Source organism: Aedes albopictus, chromosome 2 (genome assembly GCF_035046485.1).
Source record: "Aedes albopictus strain Foshan chromosome 2, AalbF5, whole genome shotgun sequence".
Taxonomy (NCBI): Eukaryota; Metazoa; Arthropoda; class Insecta; order Diptera; family Culicidae; genus Aedes; species Aedes albopictus.
The window spans coordinates 165,581,728-165,606,020 of record NC_085137.1 but is presented as its reverse complement, the minus strand read 5'-3'; the positions used below and the strand labels follow the sequence as shown (position 1 = coordinate 165,606,020).

At 41.3% G+C, this 24,293-nt stretch overlaps 3 protein-coding genes across 3 annotated transcripts; 2 read left to right on the top strand and 1 right to left on the bottom strand.

The window, feature by feature from the left end:
* The first annotated feature begins 6,651 nt into the window (after positions 1-6,651).
* LOC115258479 (uncharacterized) lies at positions 6,652-7,206 on the top strand. Its single transcript, XM_029858595.2, has one exon. It carries the CDS (start codon positions 6,652-6,654, stop codon positions 7,204-7,206), a length of 555 nt encoding a protein of 184 aa, XP_029714455.2.
* Positions 7,207-8,565: 1,359 nt separating this feature from the next.
* Positions 8,566-10,264, top strand: LOC134285945 (5-methylcytosine rRNA methyltransferase NSUN4-like). Its single transcript, XM_062847502.1, has 3 exons — positions 8,566-8,703; positions 8,765-10,035; positions 10,102-10,264. The coding sequence occupies exons 1-3, from the start codon at positions 8,641-8,643 to the stop codon at positions 10,244-10,246; spliced, it is 1,479 nt and encodes a 492-aa protein (XP_062703486.1). The 5' UTR covers positions 8,566-8,640; the 3' UTR covers positions 10,247-10,264.
* Positions 10,265-22,179: 11,915 nt separating this feature from the next.
* Positions 22,180-23,518, bottom strand: LOC134285944 (general transcription factor IIH subunit 3-like). Its single transcript, XM_062847501.1, has 6 exons — positions 23,420-23,518; positions 23,184-23,364; positions 22,925-23,120; positions 22,619-22,864; positions 22,383-22,555; positions 22,180-22,316 (listed from the first exon to the last, which is right to left on the bottom strand). The coding sequence occupies exons 1-6, from the start codon at positions 23,424-23,426 to the stop codon at positions 22,253-22,255; spliced, it is 867 nt and encodes a 288-aa protein (XP_062703485.1). The 5' UTR covers positions 23,427-23,518; the 3' UTR covers positions 22,180-22,252.
* Between the last annotated feature and the right edge of the window lie 775 nt (positions 23,519-24,293).

Below are 24,293 nucleotides of genomic sequence, written 5' to 3'. Positions count from 1 at the left end.
ATTGTTTATTTAAGTTTTTGCTAATAAATTACTTGTACCAACTATAGGTACGCGGTTCCTATTATGGAGGTAAAATTTAACATTGGTTCCTATAGTGGCGCATCCCATTGAATTCTTATGGGATCCACCACTATAGGAACACTACCACCACTATAGGTGCAAAGGAGCAAAAAATTTAAGGAAAATAATTGTTTAAAATAGGTTTTTCGGCAAATCCTGAACACAAAACTGAATTAATGTTAATAATTAGTTATGATGCATCTATTAAAAATGTCATTTGCAAGCTTTTTGTTCGAAATAGTGCTAAATTGGCACTACCACCACTATTGGTACTACCTCCACTAAGGGAGCTTTTACCCTATCTGAAATAAATACTAGAGTTTCTTGGTGATCCTGAAACTTGATTTTTTGCGGAATTTGCACAAAAGAGATCACCGGAAATTTTGGATAAACATTTGGTTAAATTTTATAGTTAAATTTAATGGAATGACGTAAAGAAAATAATTGGTTTTGTAGACTGTGTGTCGTGAGAAATCAAAGTACAGTAGACGTTCGATAAGTGCAACATGTTTACGTTTCAGTTACCGAATGAAATTCGCTAACTGCAACGACTGACAGCCGTCAAATAGTTGTCAAATGCTGTTGGACGCAGCCAGAATGCACTCAAAAACATCGCAATGCAGCTGTAGTGCATCTGATAAACATCGCAACTCTGTTGACGTTTCGTTTTTGACAGATAGCGGTGCGATAACTGCAAAATTGTTGCACTTAGCGGACTTGCAGTTAAAAAGCATTGCAGTTAAACCGTTTGCACCGAGCGAACGTCTACTGTAAATGGTTTTATGACAAAGTATGTCGTTAAATTTCCGCAGTTCTTGAGAAAAGATACATGCAAGACGTCTTGAAGAGTTTTATGATTGCTTTCTTAGAGAACTCTAAGGAAAAATCTTAGGAAAAATGCTGGATAGAATATCAATCATAAGAAATTTGTAGATTTTATAACATGCAGGATTTTTTTGATTTATTATGAATGAGTTTCAGAGTAGTGCTATTGATGAAATTCCTAAATCTTTTGGAACTTAAACTGTTGTTGTTATGGTAAACTTTATCTTTGATTTCTAATCGGAGCATTCGTTGAGAGGAGAGTTGCGGGTACAGTTAATAGAAAGTTTTCTTGGTAGATTTTTTTTTGAGATTTTTTTCTTGAAGATTGATTGATTGATTTGTCTTTATAAAAGAGACTTTCATCCTTTCTTGAAGAATGGAAAATACTTGGAAACTTGAAGCTTTTATCTCTCTTAGATATAAAATTTATTGGTGCTTCATTTTATCAATTAAATTACGCTAGAATCAATTACTCTTCACAATCACAAAAAAAGTTTCACAATCTTCACAAAATAAATTTCTGTAAAAAATAATCCATGAATTCTTCGAAAAAAAATCTGAGAATTTTCTTACAATACTCTCGAACGATCTTTTGAAACTTACCACAAAATTAATTTCAGAATTTCTACCATAATGTTGGTTATAAGGATTGGCAAAAATGCTCCTTTTTCGGAACTATTTCTGGGAAGGAAATCCGGTTCTCGTAAAAAAAGTAATCACCCTGATTGACAAGTAATCAAAGACCTATTGATCCAAAACATTTTATTTATTCCAATTGAAAAAAAAACTAGCCTACCGTCGTGCGGGGCTTCTTTTTACACTTGTTCATGATTGTTCAACTTTATGACATTATAACTCCCAGAGTAGTGGATGGATTTCCACATTTTTTACACATAATAATTGTGAGTATGTATGTAGGATGTATGCAAAATTTGAACTAAATCCATCAATAAACAAAAAAGTTGTTCATACACCAATCGGGCACATTTCATATAGAACCAGATGGGGGCTACTTTGGACATTTTTATCTAAAACAAAATTGCATTTCAAATTCCAGGTTTATATAGAAAACTACTTTGTACCAATACTGTAGTATACTATATCAGACATGATATCAATAAATTTATGCGTTTGAAGATGGTTCCGTGCTACCTTTGGTATTATGAGCAGCGTGATATTGCTATATAAATAGCATGAAAAAAAGGACCATCAATCCTTTATTTGGGTGAAATGATCATTTATAATGTATAATGATACAAATAATCGATTGTATATGCTACGTTGATATATTTTGAATGAATTGATCAACCCTTTGAAATTTATGAACTGTAGAAACAATGCTTACAGACTAAATGTTCTGATACGTTATGTATATTTTATTGATTTATTCGATGTATTTTAGCGTCCTCCCAAGCAATAAACGGTCTGTTTGAAAAATAATTTCAACCAAATGGAGGGAAAACTATTGCTTCGTAATAGTCCCAAAGACATCAAACAGATTTGAACCATATTTCGAATTCAAAAAATCCATATTCGAAAGTGTCCAAAGTAGCCCAGCTTTTCAAAAGTAACCCCGCACGACGGTACTTGCAACATTTTTAAACTCTTGGTTGATGTAGAAGCTGCATTTCATGTCATTGATTAATAATAGTTAAAAATCAGTTCTAACATAAGCAATGATCTTCAGCTGGAGTGCAACAAAAGTCATGAATAGTTGAAAAATTCTGGATTTTTATGAGTTTGAGTCATCAAAACCATATATTTTTGTACTGGTGCGGATTTGATAACTTCGGCGCGGATTTCAAATGGCTTGGCACGGATTTTGCGGTTTCCAAATCGGCACTTTTGTAACAGCCCTGAATTAGGTATCTGGGGATTTTACAAGATTTTCAACTCATAAACAATTTAAATTTTGACATTTCTGCATTGCATTAATTTGTAAGGCTTTTTTTAATATTTCAGGAAAAAACGATATTCTGGGCTTACTTTCTATCTAATCCCATTTTTGAAGAACTCATTTGGAAGCTTGTGAATAATGTTTGATGGAAACTGATGCTTAGAGTGTACGTACATCTTAAAAAATGAGTGTAGAATTGATGATGATTAACCTGGGCTTGTTAGGGGAATATCTGTAAATAAAAGAAAATCGGGTTAAGTACGGTTCCTTTGAATTCCACTAAGAATTTGCATCCTTTGACAGATACGTATTTCGACCTCAACTGTAAGGTCGTCTTCAGTGTCTTGTACTTGACTCAAAGACAAGTACAAGACACTGAAGACGACCTTACAGTTGAGGTCGAAATACGTATCTGTCAAAGGATGCAAATTCTTAGTGGAATTCAAAGGAACCGTACTTAACCCGATTTTCTTTTATTTGAGTGTAGAATTAGCATTTCAGTTAAAATACACGTTAATAAAAATAAAAATAAAATCTTAAAAACAATGTCCAATTTCTCTTGGAGTTTAAAGTGAATCTAGTACAGCCGGTGAGTAGCATTCAAACCTTTGGATTAAATCATCAGACATACCTACAAGATGGGCTTATAATTATTTCCGTATAAGAGGTGTTCTTCTTACTTTTGACATTCACGATTTCAGGACAATGTTTCGTCAGCAAAACTTGTAGAACCCCCAGAAAGACATAAAGCAACCTTCACAATGCAACCTTTACAATGTTCATGTCTGTCCTAAAAAAATCAAGCTAGAAGCTTTTCATGTTTTCCATTGATTACACCAGGAATTCCTTCAGGAGGCAAGCCATACATTGAAAGATTTAATAAAAAAAATCAAGAGAATCCTGTCTTCTGGTTTTTAATTTGTTATTTTGCTTCCGTTTTGATGCCAGTAATTGCAAGGATTCTAGGTATCTATTTGTGAATTTATCCAGTAATTCTACAAAATGTTACACAGAAAACACTTAAACATAATTCCATAAAAAATCTACCAGAAACTTTTCCGAGCAGACTGAATTATTGATGCTTTTAGTAATTACAGTAGACGTTCGCTCGGTGCAAACGGTTTAACTGCAACGCTTTTTAACTGCAAGTCCGCTAAGTGCAACAATTTTGCAGTTATCGCACCGCTATCTGTCAAAAACGAACGTCAACAGAATTGCGATGTTTTTCAGATGCACTACTGCAGCATTGCGACGTTTTAGAGTGCATTCTGGCTGCGTCCAACAGCAATTGACAACTGTTTGACGGCTGTCAGTCGTTGCAGTTAGCGAATTTCATTCGGTAACTGAAACGTAAACATGTTGCACTTAACAAACGTCTACTGTATTAAAAAAAAAATGAAATGTCACTATACGAAATTGTTATCATTTTGGTGATTGCAGGGAGCTTTTCTATGAATTCATTCTGAAATTTTTAGAAATACCGTTAAAAACTCCTACAAAGCAAAAATTTCTGGGGTTTTCAGCTAAAATAAATTTCCTTAGTTTTTCTTGGCAGTAGACAGTCGAAACACTGCAAACTATGTGATTCCTCGATTAAATATACAGTAGACGTTCGCTCGGTGCAAACGGTTTAACTGCAATGCTTTTTAACTGCAAGTCCGCTAAGTGCAACAATTTTGCAGTTATCGCACCGCTATCTGTCAAAAACGAAACGTCAACAGAGTTGCGATGTTTATCAGATGCACTACAGCTGCATTGCGATGTTTTTGAGTGCATTCTGGCTGCGTCCAACAGCATTTGACAACTGTTTGACGGCTGTCAGTCGTTGCAGTTAGCGAATTTCATTCGGTAACTGAAACGTAAACATGTTGCACTTATCGAACGTCTACTGTACTAGAACTGGATTTCCCACAAATAGCTTTTGGAGATATTCTGTGGAAAATCATTGAAAGAATAGACCATTCCAGTCAAAAATTTTTATGTGCTCTACGGCTTTCCGACAATTTATTGAGCAAACTTTCCCAAAGAACTCATATGTTTTGAAGCCTCTAACTATTGAAAAACATTGAAAAACCTGCGAAGTAGCACTTTAGCCCTATCCAGCAATTTATGAGCGGTAATGGCCGCCACAATCATGCTCACTTTCTGGTAGGGATAAGCCGATCTGACGTTTGGCTTGTGTCGTTTGGCAGCTGGTCGATAAGATCGATCATAAAACTTATCGATCAGCTGTCAAACGACACAAGCCAAACGTCATATCGACTTATCCCTACCAGAAAGTGAGCAGGATTGTGGCGGCCATTACCGCTTGTGAATTGCTGGATAGTCTCCTATAATATATTTTTTCGCAAAACCCGATGAACCCCTATCTCCCCTACACGGAGAAACAAAAGTACCCAAAAGTGAGTTCAATCCACCCAACTTCGAGGTTGCGTGCGGGAAGCCAATTTTGAGTTGATGGAGTTGATGTTGAGGTAGGTAGTTTGCATTTAGGCGTATTCGGCAAAAGTACCTAAGTCGAAGTTTTTTTTACTCAACCGTCAGTTAAATTTACACAACTTTCGGTTCTATGTCACTTACTCAATTTTGGCTTCCCGCATCGAACTCTCAAAGTTGGGTTGTTTTGCTATTCACTCTTTGACAACAACAAAGAGAGCGAATGAAAGAGGATGCAAAAAAGAACTCAAAAGTGAGTTTAAAAATACTCAAATTTGGGTTTTCTTGTTTTTCAGTGTACGGCTTTCTCGGAGAGATGCGGAGAATTTTCAATCAGCTGGCTGTCAAAAATGACGTTTGATATTTTTTGTTTTGATCTGCCGGTCTGACCATAAAAAAAGATAAAAACTAGTCCTTTAGCCAGTCGCACATTCGAGTGTGGAACGTTTTCGCGAGCGGAACGGTCTGAGCGCGTGCTATCAAAACTCGTTATTTTTTGGGATTGTGTCGTGTTTTTGGATAGACATCCACGTGCGGAGTGTTGTGAGAAATAATTTCAATTATCGTGTGAAGAAAATAACTACTGATCGACATTGTGAACTGTTGTAAAAGAAAATCCAAGAGAAAAAGTGCTGTTGAAGAGAAAAAACATGGCGACTGGAGGAGGCGGCGGAAAAGACCAAAGTGAAATCGACGGAAACAAAATGGCGGACGATTCAGCACCTGAATCGTTCATGTACACGGCTAGGGATGCTGCACCATATCGTGTATACGTCGAAATAATTGACAACACGAAGCGTATCAACAAGTTTTCGGTGGGTTCGGTGCTGCGAAAGCTCGAAAAATACCGAAACCAGATCACGGAGCTGAAATACCTCGGACGGAGCAAAATCATTGTGTTCTTCAACTCATGGGTGAAGGCAAACCTCCTGGTAGGCGAAACTGTACTGGCGGAGAAAGGCTACAAGGCGTACATCCCTCGGCACCTGGTTTGCATTACCGGCGTGATTGGTGGCATTCCAACGGACATCGAAATGGAGGAGATCGAACAGGACTACGAATGTGCATATCCAGTAGTGAATCTGTACAGACTCAACAGATGGGATCGTGAGAAAGGAAATAAGGTCGCTTCAAACCGAGTCAGCGTAACATTCCGGGCAAGCAACTTGCCAGAAAAGATGAAGGTGTTCGGATCGTCGGTTAAAGTACAGCCGTATGTCCGAAGATTCGTGTTCTGCAACAACTGTCACCGCTTCGGCCACAGGGAGGAAAGCTGCAAATCCAAAAAGCGATGCGGCAAGTATGCACGCATACACGAGGAGGCTGAGGACCACTGCCCGAATGAAGTGAAATGTCTGCATTGTCGAAAATCGGATCACCGAACCACGGACCCAAGCTGCCCTTCCCGACAGCGAGAGATAAGCATCAAAACAATGATGTCGAAGAAGAACCTGATCTACGTGGAGGCGAGAGAGCTCATCGCTCCGCTTCCGATTCAAAATCAGTACGACGTTTTGGCTGACATCGCCGAATTCCCTGCACTACCGAATACGTTTGCAAGAATGACGGCTGGTCGATTCACAACGCGAAGCAATCAACCACAGCAGCAACGGAACGTCACTATCAACAAACCAGAAGAACGACAGCTGGGCGCTATCAAGAAACCAGCGAATGACTTGTCAGGCGGAGCAAAGAAGATGAAAATTGATGAGGAACGTCAGCATCTGATCAAGGATCGGAATGCGGAAAGAACATCCAGAGGAAGCGGACTGGAAAACCGACATGCTGTTAGCGAGCGAGAAAGATGGGACAACATCATCAAGAAAGCAAACGCTGATGCACTGGAAACGGCGAACCGCAACGTTCGGGGGGAACTCGCGAACTTCTACGCAGCTCTGATCCAATGCTCTGGGGTCACAAAAGAACTACAGGAAAAGATAAATGAATGCTCCAAAAAATATCTAAATCTTGAAAGTATAATACAGTAGACGTTCGCTCGGTGCAAACGGTTTAACTGCAACGCTTTTTAACTGCAAGTCCGCTAAGTGCAACAATTTTGCAGTTATCGCACCGCTATCTGTCAAAAACGAACGTCAACAGAGTTGCGATGTTTTTCAGATGCACTACCATAGACTAATTTCAAGACCTCGATGTACAGTAGACGTTCGCTCGGTGCAAACGGTTTAACTGCAACGCTTTTTAACTGCAAGTCCGCTAAGTGCAACAATTTTGCAGTTATCGCACCGCTATCTGTCAAAAACGAACGTCAACAGAATTGCGATGTTTTTCAGATGCACTACTGCAGCATTGCGACGTTTTAGAGTGCATTCTGGCTGCGTCCAACAGCAATTGACAACTGTTTGACGGCTGTCAGTCGTTGCAGTTAGCGAATTTCATTCGGTAACTGAAACGTAAACATGTTGCACTTAACGAACGTCTACTGTACTACAATTTACGTGTACGTATTAGCATGTACACGCACACAATCATGTTTTAATGTTACTGTGAATCGTTGAGGGCGTTCCAACCATGTCACCTGCGACAGGGTGGGAGCTGGCTGTCTTGTTATTAGCCGTCTTCGGTTTAACTTTACAACAAATATAAACTGCTTGAGCATTGTATGGGCAATATTGTTCGTGCAGTTGAAAATCGTAATTTTTGACACGCGAAAATCGATTTTTCTCCTAAACCGTGTGTCGGACGTACGTCGGGCACAGTGCGCTGGATAGAGTGCCAGGTCCGCTGTCCAGCGCACTACGTCCGACGTTAGGTTTCACGTATGGACTTTGAGAAAATTCGATTGTCGGGTGTGGGGAAACTTCGGGTTTCAACCGCGACGACAATATTTTCCCATTGTGCATCGTGTTCTCCTTGGAGCACCCTAATAATTTTTCAAACGATACGAACGCAGCCAAACAAACATACCCATTACCATTACTGGCAGTCTTGCTTTCCAATTGGAAATATATTCACCTCATTTCGCGACTACGAAGGTAAAAGAGATTCCAACTCTTTGTCGCTCTAATGAAAAACCTCGTAAAGAACTGTCAGAATGTGCGTGAAAAAAAAAGCAAAAAATATTTCCCTCTCGTTTTTTCTCACGTAAACCTTCACGCACATAAGCCATTTTACGAGACGTTTCGGATCAGCTGATCGCTCATTTCATGAATGAAAATTTGACAGGAGGTTGCGCCCAAGCCCGTGAGTGTTAATATCAATATCAACACTGTTGTCGTTTCGTAAAATAGACTATTCGACAACTTCGTAAGTCGCGATTAGTTTTCTTGTTTTGATCACCGCCGTTCTCCTCTCGTTTCGGCGCACGTGTGTTGTGATGGTTTGTGTCCGAATGCCGGCACGCGCAGTGGATATTTTTTTGTTATATAAAATTAAAGAACAATAATCAGAATAAAATTGTTACAATGCTACGTTCCAAAAGAGTGCTTCTATTCCTCATTAGATCAAAGCACAGCAAGACACATTGGGTAAGTTTATAATTAATTGGTTTAATTTCAAATTCCATTCAAAATTTTCCACCTTTCTCAGTCACAAGCTCAAAAGAAGCAATTCACCAAAGACCGCGCTTTGGAGAACTTTGACGATTTCTACGGCCAGGTTTTCGGAAAGCAATGGAAAAGTATCCGCGTGGCACTGCTAACGGAACACAAGTACATGGCCCTGGTAAATCAGTTCGGAGACAACGAAAAGACGACGGCATTCCTCCAGGCGGACGGGGCGATTAATTTGCGGGACATTTACAATGCTAAGAAGCAGTACCTGACGCAGGATGATGGCAAGATGTTCTCGAAGGATAAGATTTTCAAACTAGAGCAGAAGATTGAAGCGTTTGCCGAGAGTCAGCAGAGGCAGGAATTGGAGAAGTTGTACAAGGAGGATGTGCCTGATTTGGACGAAAGGGTGAAAGCGTCAAGTGAATCGAATGAAGAATTTGTAGATTATAAAAAATCTTTGAATCGGACCCTTCGTGATGATGCCGAGATGGACTTTCAACGTTTGATAGATCCGGAAGTGGGAACGGCCGGATTGCACGAGTTCATTCCGGCCACTAAACTGAAAGGAATGGAGGATTTTGTTTCCGAGTCGGACCACTACAAGTACTACAACAATAGCGCAGATTTCCCCGTTTCGATTGAAATGGAGCACGATTTCGAAATACCGGAAAACTTGCAAATATATTCCTATGAACGGGGCAACGTTTCCGATTTCCGTCCGCCGCGGAGCTGCTCGACCGGAGTGCTCTCGCACTTTCTGATGGACGGGGCATCGGTGCTTCCGGCTTTGGCGCTGGACGTTCAACCCGGAGATCGTGTTCTGGACGCTTGTGCTGCTCCCGGGGGCAAATCTCTGCTGATGCTGCAAACTCTTCGGCCGGGAACTCTGGTGTGCAATGATCTTCAGGAAAGCCGAGTGAACAGAATCAACAAACTGATGAATAGCTATTTTTACAATTTTCGAGAGACCATCCAGAAGCAGCGCTGTTTCGTCACCCAACAGGACGCTCGGGACATCAAGGAGTACGAGATGTACGACCGGATTCTGGTGGACGTCCCCTGCACGACTGATCGGCACTCGGTCATGGAGAACGACAACAACATCTTCAAGGCGAGTCGGGTGAAGGAACGATTGCGGCTGCCGGAACTGCAGGCCGGCATTTTAGCGAACTGTTTAAAACTTTTGAGGCCCGGTGGATCGTTGGTTTACTCGACGTGCAGTTTGAGTCCGGTGCAGAACGACGGAGTGGTGCACATGGCACTTAGTAACGTGTTCAACGATACGGGGATGACTGTGACTGTCAGGTGAGTTTGCCTAAATTTCTTACTCATAAAGTGGTGCATTACAAGCAGAATATTGTACCATTTTAGGGACCTGAGCCTAGTGATGCAACCATTCTCGGATATGTACAAATTCGCCTATCCGAATACATTGAAATACGGCCAACTGGTGTTGCCATATCTGCCGGCAAATTTCGGACCAATGTATTTCTGCAAATTAGTACGTAATAGTTAGTGACTTGGAAGGTAGGATTGTAAAATTTTGGTAAAACCATGTTGTATACTGCAGTATATATTGCATTTGAGGAAAGTTAGCCATGTCTTCATCATAGCATATCACAGGCCTGTTTTAAAGCTGTCTCCATTAGGTACTATAGTCTTACTGGTCAAACATGTGAATCGAGATCTTTTATTAGCCCCATCAGCCCTCACTCACCGATCATTGTTCTAGTAAAACACTGATTACCTATCGCTCCTGTTTTCTATGACTTTTGCAATGCAGATCAGCAAACTATTCGTCTTGACCTGTGTCCACTGGCTAGGTCAAATTTCTGTCGACTTCATTTATTTCTTTGTTGAGGATGCGCCTGCATGAGCCTCTGGGCCTGCCTGAGTTCCAATCTAACGCTTGCTTGCACATTTCGTTTCCGCCCCTGCGTAGAATGTGATCGACCACTTCCGCTCTGAATTTCAGTCCTATCGGCTTGTGTGATGACATCATCGATAGAGCTCCACGTTGGGGATCCAATTGTGATGCCACATGCACGAATTATATACCGCAGGCTTCTATTGATAAAGACCTGCAGCCGTTGAATGTTCTCCACTGATACAAACCAGGTTTCACTGGTGTACAGCAGCACAGCAACGATCAATCTTTGTAGACTTATGCAAAATGGTACAGCCCAAGTGGCGTTAGTCAAAGAACCTTACTTTCGTAAGGCAGGGTGGCCACTCAATTTTAGTTTTGGCATTCCCGTCTTTTTCCCGGTTTTCCCGGTATAATTTTTCAACTTTTCCCGGTTTTTTTTAAAGTGGAAATTTTTGGAGTATGTAACACCCAACTCTTGTTTTACGTAAAAATTGGAACAATGTAAAAAAATCCACTAAAATTATACATTTAACTAGTAAATACTAATACTTTTTCTCAATAAACCATATTAATGAACGATTACAGTTGAAAATAATTAACTGTTTTAGCACTGTCTTGCAACAACGTTCTAAATGGTGATAAGATTGTTTAAGCTTTTCTTCTACGTGAATTCTAACTTGCTTTTCACACTGCAATGAAGTACTCTACCCTCTTCGTCTTTCAAGAATGAACACCAACCAATGATTATAAATATTCTTTGGCAATGTTAGGTCACGCCCAGGGTTACGCCACAGAAGTTCAGCTTATTGGACGCAGCTTAATTTCCTCTAATTTCCCCTAATAAAACGGGGATAAAAAAAAACGTAAACGTAAACGCTGAAACCAAGTGTAATGCTGAGCAAATATGTTTTACTAAACTGCAGAATTTATGCTTATAAAACATTTTACATCAATCATTTTACATCAGATATGGAGTAATTAGAATAATATGCAATCAAGCGAGTCGATTTTAGGATCTTACAGTGTGACAGTGTGAGTAAAGTACTGTCCACGTACATACTGTAGCTCCTAACACTCATATTTTTTTTTTCTGTTGGAAGTGTATCGAAGAAATTTTTTTGAGGATACGATCTTGTTGAAGATAAGGTGAATATTTTCGTGGCATCGTAAAGTGAAAGTTGAGCAGAAAAACTTGGCTGGTACTTACGCTGCTTCTGAATACTTAAATTTTACTTGAACACCTTCCAGATATTTAAGTCTTTAAACGAGCCGAAATAAATTTATCTAATTTTAAATATCGATTCTAATCTGAAAACAATTTTGGACTAAAGACGTAGTCACGTGCTTGCTTCCAGAAATATATGAAGTAAAAATCTAATATTTCTTACGACTTTAAGTAGTCAAAAAAGCGTACCCGAAAAAAACCTGACCAACATTGGATTTTTTGATAATGGTTCCACTATTTAAACAAGTAGTTAGTAGTTAATCCAAAACAAATGGGGTTATAATAATATTCTGAAAACTATTACATCTAATTCCGTTTGTCTCAAGTAAAACTTTTTCGTTGATTCCAAAATTTTTGGCCAATTTAGAATGAGTTTTGTTCGAGCACTTTTTTTTCGGAAACGCATTTCTTGACATAGAAATAGTTGTTCTAAATATATTCACACATTCGGTAAGAACATAGCAAAATTTCAAGAATAGCAAGATTGTGCAGAATCTAAATCAATAATTTGAATTTAGCTGTTTGCTGATGACACTGGCTTTGTTGTATCCCATCTAGACCCAACAGTTGTCATGGACAAATTGCAACAAGCTCAACAGGCCCTCGAATCGTACCAGCAGCAGTGGAAAATTAGGATTAACCCCAACAAAACCCAGGCCATGTTCTTCACCAGGAAGCGCAGTCCAAGAAACCTACCTCAACGTGAAATCAGAGCTAACGGACAGTCGATTCCCTGGTCCGAAGCTGTGCAATACCTTGGTGCTACGCTTGACCAAAAATGAACTTTTCTCAGCATATCTCGAGCAGCCTGAAAAAGTGCGCCAAACTCACAAAAACATTGTATCCCTTGGTCAATCGTCGATCGACGCTCGATATACGAACGAAGCTGCTCTAGTATAAAACAGTTTTCCGGCCTACACTAACATACGCCTTCCAAGCATGGCACACTTGCGCTCAAACCCATCGCATGAAAATTCAACGCAAACAGAATCGTCTTCTTAAAATGATGATGAACCTGGAATTCTTACGACTATAATTTCAAAACCCCAAAATGTAGCTCAAATCACTACTGTCAGGACAATCCATCTCAGTGCGTAACTAAATGCAACAACGTGTAATAGGATAAGAATTGAAATAAACTTAATTGAATTGAATTGAATTTGAATTTAGCTTGCTTACATATACAGAATATCTATAAGTTGTATAAAATTCAAATATGTTCACCAAATTTCTCTCAACAATAATTTTCCCGGTAATCATCTCAAATTCCCGGCTTTTTCCCGCTTTTTTCCCGGTCGTTCTGAATTCCCGTCTTTTTCCCGGTTTTCCCGTTTTTCCCGGTTCGGTGGCCACCCTGGTAAGGGGAATTTCTATCTAGGAAACCTTGTGAATTCGGTGTTTGCTACTTTCAGTAAAAATGAAATGGCAAACTCACGTGTCATGCCTCGAGCATGTGTGCTTGTCAACAACGCAATCGTTGCTACACTCATCTCTGAACTAACTACCAGAGATGTATGTGCTATCACTGTGTGGAGCGGACCTGGTGTGGTGGTTAGAACACAAAACTATCACGCCGAGGACCTGGGATCGAATCCCACTCCCGACATCAGAAGGCCTGCTCCAGAGGCACGTTATCCTCCATTTGGGACATTTGTGCCATTAAAAACAGGAAATACGTCTATTGCAGAGGCGCCTCGTCCACATGTTCGACCTGTTCTTGGAACGGGTATAGGCTGAGAATAAAACTCGTAAAAAAATCTTTAAGAAGATATACCAAAATATATAATAAACTAAATTTAAAACTCCCACCGCACATACCCCATAACAACTTGCACACAAGGCGCAAACATCGTTCCTGGTTTATGAAGAACGAAAGACGACTCCAAGCCATCCACCGGCAGAAACCTGAGACGAGACTCGCGAAGAGGAAAAAAAGCAACGTCAAGTGCAGCCCAACTGAGCTGTCAGTTGTAGCCCGTTTACCTAAAACGAGGAAAATATTGCTATCCGAGATAAATTCTGAAGCCAAAATTCACTCCGAGCAGCATTTTCTTCTCCTGTACTGTCAAAAATAAATTGAAAACAAAATATTCCAATGATTACTTTGCTTGGCGATTGTTGGCGATGCAAAATTTCACCTCAACATGATTTTGTGCGTGAATGGGATTCAGTCACACTGCATGTGAGCTGATGCGGTCACGTACGTGTTTGAACCACCAGCCCAAAACATAATGTCAACACAGATAGGAAGAAGAAAAACCCAAATTAATCCACCTAGTGGTGATAGTGCCTTTCTCGTCGAACATGTTCTCACAATCTTTCCGACAACGTAAGTCAAAGTGTTTCTGAATCCGAATATTTTTATAGAAAAGCAAGCATTTTATCAAAGACATCTTTGAATTGAATTAAAACTTATTAATTGCACATAGTCCGGCGTTATGTTCAACGTATAAGCAGGGCTGAAAAATATCAGACTTCTCAGTTGACTGCTTGAGCACTTTGTTGAGTACCTTCACTAACACTGGAGGCTGATCAATATCAAGACGATACTAACAAGCTAAGCTATAACTCTTTACACAATCACAGATCACAAATTTTTTTTCTGAACATTTGGGCTATATCTTATTGACCGTTGAAAACAAAAGCGATAGGTAGTGAGTATAGTGCGACGTCTGTTTGTATGTGGGTTTAATTTGTAAGATTTTGTTCTCTTACACATATTTATCGCTTGCATTGTTTTTATTTATTTCGTAGTTCCGGCGAAGCACCAAACGCTGGTTGTGCAACCCTACCGGTCTGTAATGTGGTGTGAGCCTATTTTCTAGTTAACCGTTCCTCGGGTTATTCAAAAAGCCGTGATGTAATATGTTGCATGGTACATTTGGTTACTTTCGATGCGGTACCGGAACAGGTTCCGGAGCACACCTGGTCTCCCAAATATAGTCTGAACCCGAGCAGAGGAAAAAAGCTCAATAATAGCATATTTTGATATGGAGAACAAAAAGTGACATTTGTTTGTTTGAGATAAGAGGTAAAAGTACTGAAAATAATATCTCAATTTTACTCCTGGAACATCATCATCATAGCAGATTTAGCTCTTGGTAAGATCTAACCAATAGCAGTGAGCTATTTGATTGATCTTCAAATATCATATTTTGCTATTGGTTAGATGGTTCAAGAACAAATTTTTGCTATTTTTGTCAGTACTTTTACCTCTTATCTCAAACAAACCAATATCACATTTTGATTGTCAGTACTTGAACTCTGCCCGGGAAACTATTTCATTGCTAACGTTCATTAGGTTACCCAAAAAAAAAACACGATTTGATTTATCTCATGCATGGGTGGGTATAGATCACTTTTACATTTGACCACTTCCAGTGGGACACCCAGAACTGGTTTCGGGACACTACCGTGTGTCTAAAATATGGTCTTACGAATCGATCATCGTGTATTTAAAAAAGCTGCTATTTGATGTACTGTCAAACACTTATTTGTGCATTTCGCCAGTTCCGGCGAGACACTCGAAAGTGGTTCCGGTACACTACCGGTAGTCTTAAAGTGGCCTGAGACTTTTCTTGCGTTCTGCGCGTCATCGAAAAAGCCGATATTTAATGCGCGGTTTGCATGCGTTTGGTTCCGTTCTACATTTGACCACTTCCGGCGGAGCACCTGGAACCGGTTTCGGCACAGTATTGGCTTTCCAAAGTGTGGTCTATGATTGTTTCTCTTGTTAACTTTTCATCAGGTTACCAAAACAGCTATTTATGGGATTGGTTCTCCTTTACATTTGATCACTTCCGATGGGGCACCCTTAATCGGTGAGGAATATTACCGGTTGTTCCAAATATGGCCGGAACCTTTTTTTTTGCCAATCAAGATACCTAAAAATCCGCGATTTGATTTGTCGCATGGGTTTGGTTCACTTTTTTGTTTGGCCATTTCCGGCGGTACACCCGGAACCGGTTCCGGATCACTACCGGTTCAGATACATATGGTCTGAGAATATTTTCCTGCTGACTGTTCATCAGGATCTGAAACCGGTTCCGGAACACTACTGGTTCCGATATGTTCTGAGAATGCTTTCCTGCTTACTGTTCATCAGGTTATCGAAACAGCCGCGGTTTGATATGTCGCATGCATGGGTTTTGTGCACTTTTATGTTTGGCCACTTCCGGCGGTACACCCGGAACCGGTTCCGGGACACTACCGGTTTAGATATGGTCTGAGAATATTTTCCTGCTTACCTTTCATCAGGATGTCAAAAAAAGCCACTTTTTGATATGTCGCATGCATGGGTTTGGTTAACTTTTATACTTGGCCACCTCCAGCGGGGCATCTAGAACCGGTTCCGGAATACTACCGGTTCCAATATGGTCTGAGAATGTATTCCTTCTTACTGTTCATCAGGGTTTCGAAAAAGCTGCGGTTTGATATGCCGCATGCATGGGTTTAGTGCACTTTTATGTTTGGCCACTTCCGGCGGGACACCCGGAATCGGTTCCGGGACACTACCGGTTCAGATATGGTCTGAGACCATTTTTCTGCTTACCGTTCATCAAGTTATCGAAAATGCCGTAGTTTGATGTGTCGCATGGATGGGTTTGTAGCGTTTTCATATCTGGCCCCTTCCTGGGGTACCGATCCGGAACACCTAAATGGCCATAACTCCGGAACGGCTGGACTGATCTGAACCATTTTCAATAGGAAACAATGGGACCAGATTCCCCGTCGAATGAACCGTCGGTCATTAAAATCGGTTCAGGTTTACTGCCAAAAAGTGATGTGAGTTTTTTTTTGTACACACACATACACACATACACACACACATACATACACACACACATACATACACACAGACATCACCTCAATTCGTCGAGCTGAGTTGATTGGTATATGTGACTCGACCCTCCGGGCCTTCTATCGAAAAGTCATTTTTGGAGTGAACATATAGCCTTTCCAGTACACTTAGTGTACGAGAAAGGCAAAAAATAACAAAGTGGAGAAAAAGAAGACCGTCTTCGCGAGTCTCGTCTCAGGCAGAAACCATATAGACGAGTGCACCGATGAACTGAATTCATCGCGGCCCGAGAATTTTGACACTAGAGCGGGGTCGCTTCCAATCAGAAGTGAAAGATTTCCAATCAGAATTGAACAATTCTGATTGGGAACGACCCCGCTGTAGTGTCAAAATTCTCGGACCGCGATGAATTCAGTTCATCGGTGCACTCGTCTATAACAAGAGCATGCGAGAGCCAGCCTTGCGCAGCTCTCTCTTGCTCGACTCTTCGAAACTACATGCCACCGGTTCCCGGATTCATGCGAACGATGGATGCTGTTCCCAAACCAACAGTTTTCTCCCTTTTTTTGCCTCCGAATGGCAGTGTTCATTCGAATTCATTTCACTTTACTCTGTCGCTCATACGTTCCCTACTCGTCTAGAACCAGCAGCAGCGTTGTCAACGTTTCTTTCCATGTTTCACTTCCCACCTGCTTCTCACGCGTACACGCACGCTAAGCGCATTCGACTAAAGTCTTTAAAATCATGTTGAAAATTTACAGTTTTAGAGTGCTAAAAAAATGTATGTTGTATCGTTGTTGGGAATTAAAGGATTATTTAACAATATCTAAAAAAAATGGAATAACGAACATTGATTGCACAGTATTTAAATACTTTGCCAGCTATGCTTATCGATCAGGTTCTCAAATGTGTGTAAATGATTGTTAGCATGCTGCTCGGTATACTCTTTAGAGAAAAAAGCGATGGATACCAGAGGCACACAGCTAAACGCAAAGAGCTTCTTCAGTGGAAAGTTTACATGTGTGTAGCAAAACCAGGAATGAATGAAAGCTTACTGTGGCTTCTCGGTTTGTCGTTCTACGTAGGCTGAGAACAACTTGCGCAGCTAGAGCATATATTCTGGCACACCCAATGTTGTGCGCGCTTGTTATGCATTACATCCAGCGCGGATGGAGCTGGGGGGGGGGGGGGGGGAGGATGCCGAATGTGCTCTAGCTCGTTGGCAACGGTTTCCAAATTTTAACTTCGAGGCCATGATACGAGCTAAAACAATTTATGGAGGTGGAAATTTCGAACATTTGCGGACATGATTGAAAAAAAAAACAACTATCGTCGGTGTGTCAATAACGTTAGAAAATAACTTCCACCGAAAATGGATTTTTCTAAAAGTCTATGTGAGATACCAAACTTCGGAAGTCGCTCTAAGGCGCATCTGAATGCGAATCGCATCATTATTTGTGATAAAAATGTGGAAGATATTTTTCAGAAAATGGTTAACAAACAAGAAGATAAAAATCAGCTTATATTAAAAACCACAATAATAAAACCAAAAAAAAATCTAGCAAGCATAGTATCAAATAACTCTATAACTCTAATGTGTTTTCATTTAGTAAAAATCTGTAGAACAGGTCAGTCTGCTAGTCACGAGACGCCTCTGGTCTATTGTTCGGTTTATTTACCGCATGATGAACCATCCCCTACGGATGCTTTCAAACAAGTCATCGCATACTGTACTTCAAAAGGCCTTCCGCTAATTGTGCTAATGCTCACCATATCATCTGGGGCAGCTCAGACATTAACTTGAGAGGCTCCAGTTTGATGGAGTACTTAAGTAGTACAGATCTTGCATTACTTAACATAGGCAACCGTCAAACCTTCATGGTATCTGCTAGAGAGGAAGTGTTAGATATAACGCTTTGCTCTAGCAGAATTAGTCACGAGCTGACCAATTGGCAAGTGTCAGATGAAGAATCTTTATCTGACCATCGCTACATCTTTTTTGAACATTTAAATGTTACTTCGCAAACATTGCGTTTCAGGAATCCTCGGTCAACAAACTGGGATCTTTATACTGATTTGGTTGCAGCCAAATTTCATGGATATTCACCATCCATTGACACTCCAAGTGATTTAGATGATGCCGTTGATACTACAACGACCTTCATCATGGAAGCTTTTGAAGAAGCATGCCCTCTACGGTCTGTGAAGATCACAAGAGGAACCCCTTGGTGGAACTCTGATCTGGCGAAACTCAGGAAACAATGTAGAAAGAGTTGGAACAGACGACGTTCGGCTGGTTCGGAGGCTTTCAGGTCGGCTCGCAAGGCCTACAGGAAAGCTCTCCGGTCTGCTGAACGATCCGGCTGGAAAAACCTTTGTACAAATGTTTCCAGTTTGAGTGAAGTCAGTCGGTTAAACAAAATCCTTGCGAAATCTAAGGATTTCCGGGTGAACGAACTTCGTTTGCCAAATGGCGATCTGACTTCCTCTGATGAGGAAGTTCTGGAATGCTTATTCAGCACACACTTCCCTGGATGTGTGGATATTACATCTTCGGATGAACCTGATGTCTTTTCTTGTAGTTATGATTCTTTAGCTTCGGCTCGGAGTATTGTAACTATAGAATCGATTGAGTGGGCTCTTAATAGCTTTGCTCCTTTCAAATCTCCTGGGGCAGATGGGATTTATCCTATTTTGCTTCAGAAGGGATTTGATTATTTCAAACATGTTTTGAAACAACTACTTGTTTGCAGTTTTGCTACAGGGTATATTCCCAAATCATGGAGGGATATTACTGTAAAGTTTATTCCGAAAGTGGGTCGTGCGTCGTATGAAGAAGCAAAGAGTTTCAGACCTATCAGTTTGACCTCTTTTCTTCTGAAATGCTTAGAACGCATTGTGGATCATCACATCCGTGATGTTCATCTGGCCAACGTGCCTCTTCATGTGAACCAACATGCCTACCAATCTGGTAAGTCCACTGTGACTCTTTTACACAAGTTTGTTTACGATATCGAGAAAGCATTCGCTCAAAAGCAATCTTGTTTGGGTGTTTTCTTAGATATCGAGGGTGCCTTTGACAACGTGCCTTTCGATGCCATATTGGAAGCCGCACGGAGTCATGGTATATCTCCAATGATTTCCAATTGGATTCACCAAATGCTCAAAAACCGATATCTCTTCTCGACATTGCGTCTAGCAGGGATTAGGAAATTGAGTGTTTGTGGATGCCCCCAAGGGGGAGTCTTATCACCGCTTTTGTGGAATCTCGTAGCAGATACGCTATTGAGGCAACTCAATAATAGCGGTTTTCCTACTTATGGTTTTGCCGACGACTACCTAACATTGTTAGTTGGTATGTGCATCAGCACCCTTTTCGACCTGATGCAAAACGCCCTTCAGGTAGTTGAGGGTTGGTGTCGCCAATATGGCCTTTCGGTTAATCCGAGTAAAACATCTATTGTTCTTTTCACGGAAAGGCGAAACCGTAATGGCGTTCGACCTTTGCGTCTCTTTGATTCTGAAATCGATGTGACTGAACAGGTAAAGTACGTTGGAGTCATTCTTGATTCCAAGCTTTCCTGGACACCTCACATTGAGTTCAGAATCAAGAAAGCTTGTATGGCCTTCGGGCAATGCCGGCGTACTTTTGGTACAACTTGGGGTCTAAAACCCAAGTATATCAAATGGATTTACACAACTGTGGTTCGGCCAATATTGGCTTATGGATGTCTTGTGTGGTGGCAAAAGGGTGAAGTGAGAACGGTCCAATCAAAATTAGGCCATCTCCAAAGGATGTGCTTAATGGCGATGTCTGGAGCATTCTCTTCAACTCCCACGGCAGCGCTCGAAGTTCTCTTTGACGTTACCCCACTACACATTCATCTCAAACAAGAAGCCCTTTCTTGCACTTAACGGTTACGGGTACTCGGTCTACTAGAGGAAACTCCTGTGAACCGCACATCAACACACACCTCGTTGTTTCCACTTTTAGTGAATTGGGACAAAATTGTCCTTGCTCCAAGTGATCTTACAATTGCTTGTAATTTTCCATATAGGACATTTTCCACGAATTTCCCTTCCCGGGAAGAATGGACATCTGGTTATCTGGAAAGAAGTATTTCAGATGGCATCGTATGTTACACTGATGGCTCCCTTCTCGAAGGTCGAGCAGGTGCTGGTGTTTATTCTCGTGAGCTAAGGCTGTATCAGTCTTACTCACTTGGTAGACACTGCACCGTTTTTCAGGCCGAAATCTTTGCTCTTATGTGCGGAGTGCAATCAGCACTTCAGCAGCACGTAATGGGCAAAGTAATATACTTCTGTTCAGATAGCCAGGCTGCTATAAAAGCACTTGCTTCGGCCAACTCCAGGTCGAAGATAGTTATCGCTTGTCGAACTCAAATCGAGGAGCTGAACTCAGCAAACGCTGTTCACCTTGTATGGGTACCTGGTCATTCTTCCATCGCTGGAAATGAATTGGCTGATGAGTTAGCTCGCTCTGGAGCATCACATGACTTCATTGGCCCTGAGCCAGCTATTCCGATATCGAAGTGTTGGTTTAAGCTTCAGATTCACACCTGGGCTGTCACTCAACACAGACAATATTGGAATAGTTTGGAGTCATGTCGTCAAACCAAATTGTATAGTGCTGAGCCATCTCTACGGGTGGCGAAGTATCTAACTAATCTGTCTAAGCAGAATTGCAGCATGCTGGTCAAAGCATTGACTGGCCACTGCCGACTCAGCTATCATATGGCGAATATTCAGCAAGTTGATTCATTTGCCTGTGATAGCTGTGAATCCGATTATGGAACTTCGTATCATTTGATATGTAACTGTCCAGTTTTCGCGCAACTGCGTTTCCGAGTATTCGGTAAACACTTATTAAGTGAAACTGACTTCAGAAACCTGAATCTTCAGGACATTCTGTTGTTCTTAACCCGCTGTGATAAAGAGCTATAGGCTCTCTTTCGCTTTATGCGTTATTACAGTGCCCTTTTCAGGGCGCTGTTTGAACCCATTGTGGTACGCTCGTGCGTTAGTACCCTCTTCCAGGGTATTTTTTCCTATTTCCCTACCTGTCCATATCCCCATCCAAATCCTTTTTCCTTCCTTTTCCCTCAGGTAGATGATGAAATAGGCTGTTATTTTGGCGATGGCACAAATGTCCCAAATGGAGGATAACGTGCCTCTGGAGCCGGCCTTCTGATACCTGATACCTGCATACCATCTACGGCGGAGAGCAGATGGAAGACGGAAATTGGAGAAAACGAATGAACCACGAACTGCATTGATTACTGAGGGGACCAACCATCGTCAACACCGCGAAAATCGGGAGGCCACGGTGGACGGGTCACGTCATCAGGATGACCCGACTAAACTGGTTCTCGATTTGCGGCGCCTTCGTAGAGTGTGGAACTGGAGACACACAGCCATGGACCGAGTGGAATGGAGACAATTTCTATGTACAAGCAGAGATCACTCAGGCCTTCTTAGTCTGACCGGTAAGGTAAGTTCTGCAAACTAGTTCGTAAAAATAGTACCCGAAACTTACCAAAATTATGATAGTAGACTTGTTTTCATCATTAGTAACAAACAGTTCCTTACGCTAGTATAAACTGTTTCACGACTTCATCTTCTTTTTCTTCGGCTTGGCCGCAATCGGAGCAGGTGCTTTGAATACAGTGCTGTAAAAGATAAAGATCTAGTATAAGCAAAAATGTCCAAACTTCTATCAGCCCTTTTAAACTTACTGGCAAGTGGTACAAATGGGACTAAATTTGCAGAAAATGGAAAGACACACCGAGCACACGTAGCCGATGTCGATCAGCTCCCGGTGGCAGAAGCAAGCCGCTCGATAGTCTACTTTCACCGGTGGCGGAAGCACCAGTTTGCATCTCGTCAGCGGCTCCGGCAGAAAGACCCACTGAAATATAATAGGTAATTTTAAAGGAGGCTTTTAAACTTAATTTGCTCGTAAGCTACCGACCAGCAAATACTGCAGGAAGCCATCCAGTTGCGGCAGCTTAAGGTACTGTCCCCCGGTGATGTCACATCCCTGCTGTAGCAAACTAAGTGGTTTGTCCAGCGCACAAACGTCCAGCGTGACGTTTTGCTTCTGTGCGGTGAAAAATACGTTCATGTAGGTCATGTATTGCGAGGCGCACTCGTTGCTTCCCGTCACGACCAGTATCCGAGAGTTGATCTTCACCCCCGCGGGTTTATTGCGATTTACCTGGAAGAAAGGCGAAATTTAAGTGGGCGAACGTGTTGAGTTTGTTTCACTTGAAAATACCCTTGCAATGTAGCACAATGCCATTGCCATACTTCCGGCCAGCAGCGACTCCGTTGGGACACTTAACCGTGGAGCTTCGCCAATCACTTTGGCCAGCTTCTGCTTGATGGTTTTCTCGACCAGCGTAAACGCTTCGTACTGCCCGTCAACCTGCCGGATGTCCAGTGGCTTTCCCGGTGTTGGATAAAGGAATTCTCTGAAAATAACCAATACTTAGTAAAAGTTCCCCAAACCAGATGGTCCAGAGTCCGGCACTTACGTGGCATGATGATGGCACGCCAGGACGGCCAGTTTGTTCTGAGCCTTCTGCATCAGATGGGCATTGGCGAAGGCCACGATCGAGTCCAGGCATTGGGTCAAGTGATGAGGGTTTTCACGGATGATTCGCTGGGACGGGTTCGTGTCCATCACAATCACCAGCAGGCTGGCGTCTTTGTTTTCTGAAAAGTTATTGGGTATTTTAAACGTTTCTTAACAATGTTTCAGCAAAATTACCTTCCATTTTCAGCGCTGTCCGATGTTCGATAGAATCTGATGCAGTCGTTGTTTATAAATCTTTTTGCGATTTGTTTTTTGACAGCCGATGGCCAGTCGCGGCTTCGTGCGATTATTCACCATATTCACCACACCCTATCTCAAAGAATTTCATTATAAGAACGCAGCCGTGCAATTTTTGGAATTTTAATTGATATGCCAGCACTGCTCAGAGAAAAACACCAAAAAAGTCAAAAAAGCGTTGTCAATCGTAAACAAGTGGCTGGCGCCCGGCAGGACTTATTTAAAATTTGTTATTGCTTATCCAGAGAAATCTTCCAACCTGGCGGAGTGAAGAAGACAAAGAAGACCTGTTCCGCAAACGTCAAACTGCTGCACACTTCAAAAAGTATGCACACAACCTTGGAACAAAAATAAATAGTTGAGAATCTAAATTATGTTTAATGGCGTACAGCTGCATACTAAAGTGCTAAAACTACACCTAATATAGTTTAGAAATAAGTTACATGTTGTGACAGCAATTGCGACTACATAAACCATAAATGAAACAATTTTCATTATTTTGGAATTTTATGGCAACCAAGTGAGTGAGAGCTTTTTAGCGTGAACCGAGCACTTTTGACGTTTGCGGAACGACTGCGGCGGTCGAAACCACCGCAACCCCGTTGGATTTTTTCTATTTTACCGCAGTAATATTATACTGCCGTGAATCGCAAGTCAGTCCCATCTGCATTTTGGGCAAAAATGAGTTAATGATCGTTTTCGAGCTTTCTTCGGATGATCTTTCAGCTGCTTACAAAAAAATATATAGTTTGTTCAGTAAAATTGAAAAACAACACCAAGTCAGATTGTCCCATTATGAAATGTAATCGCA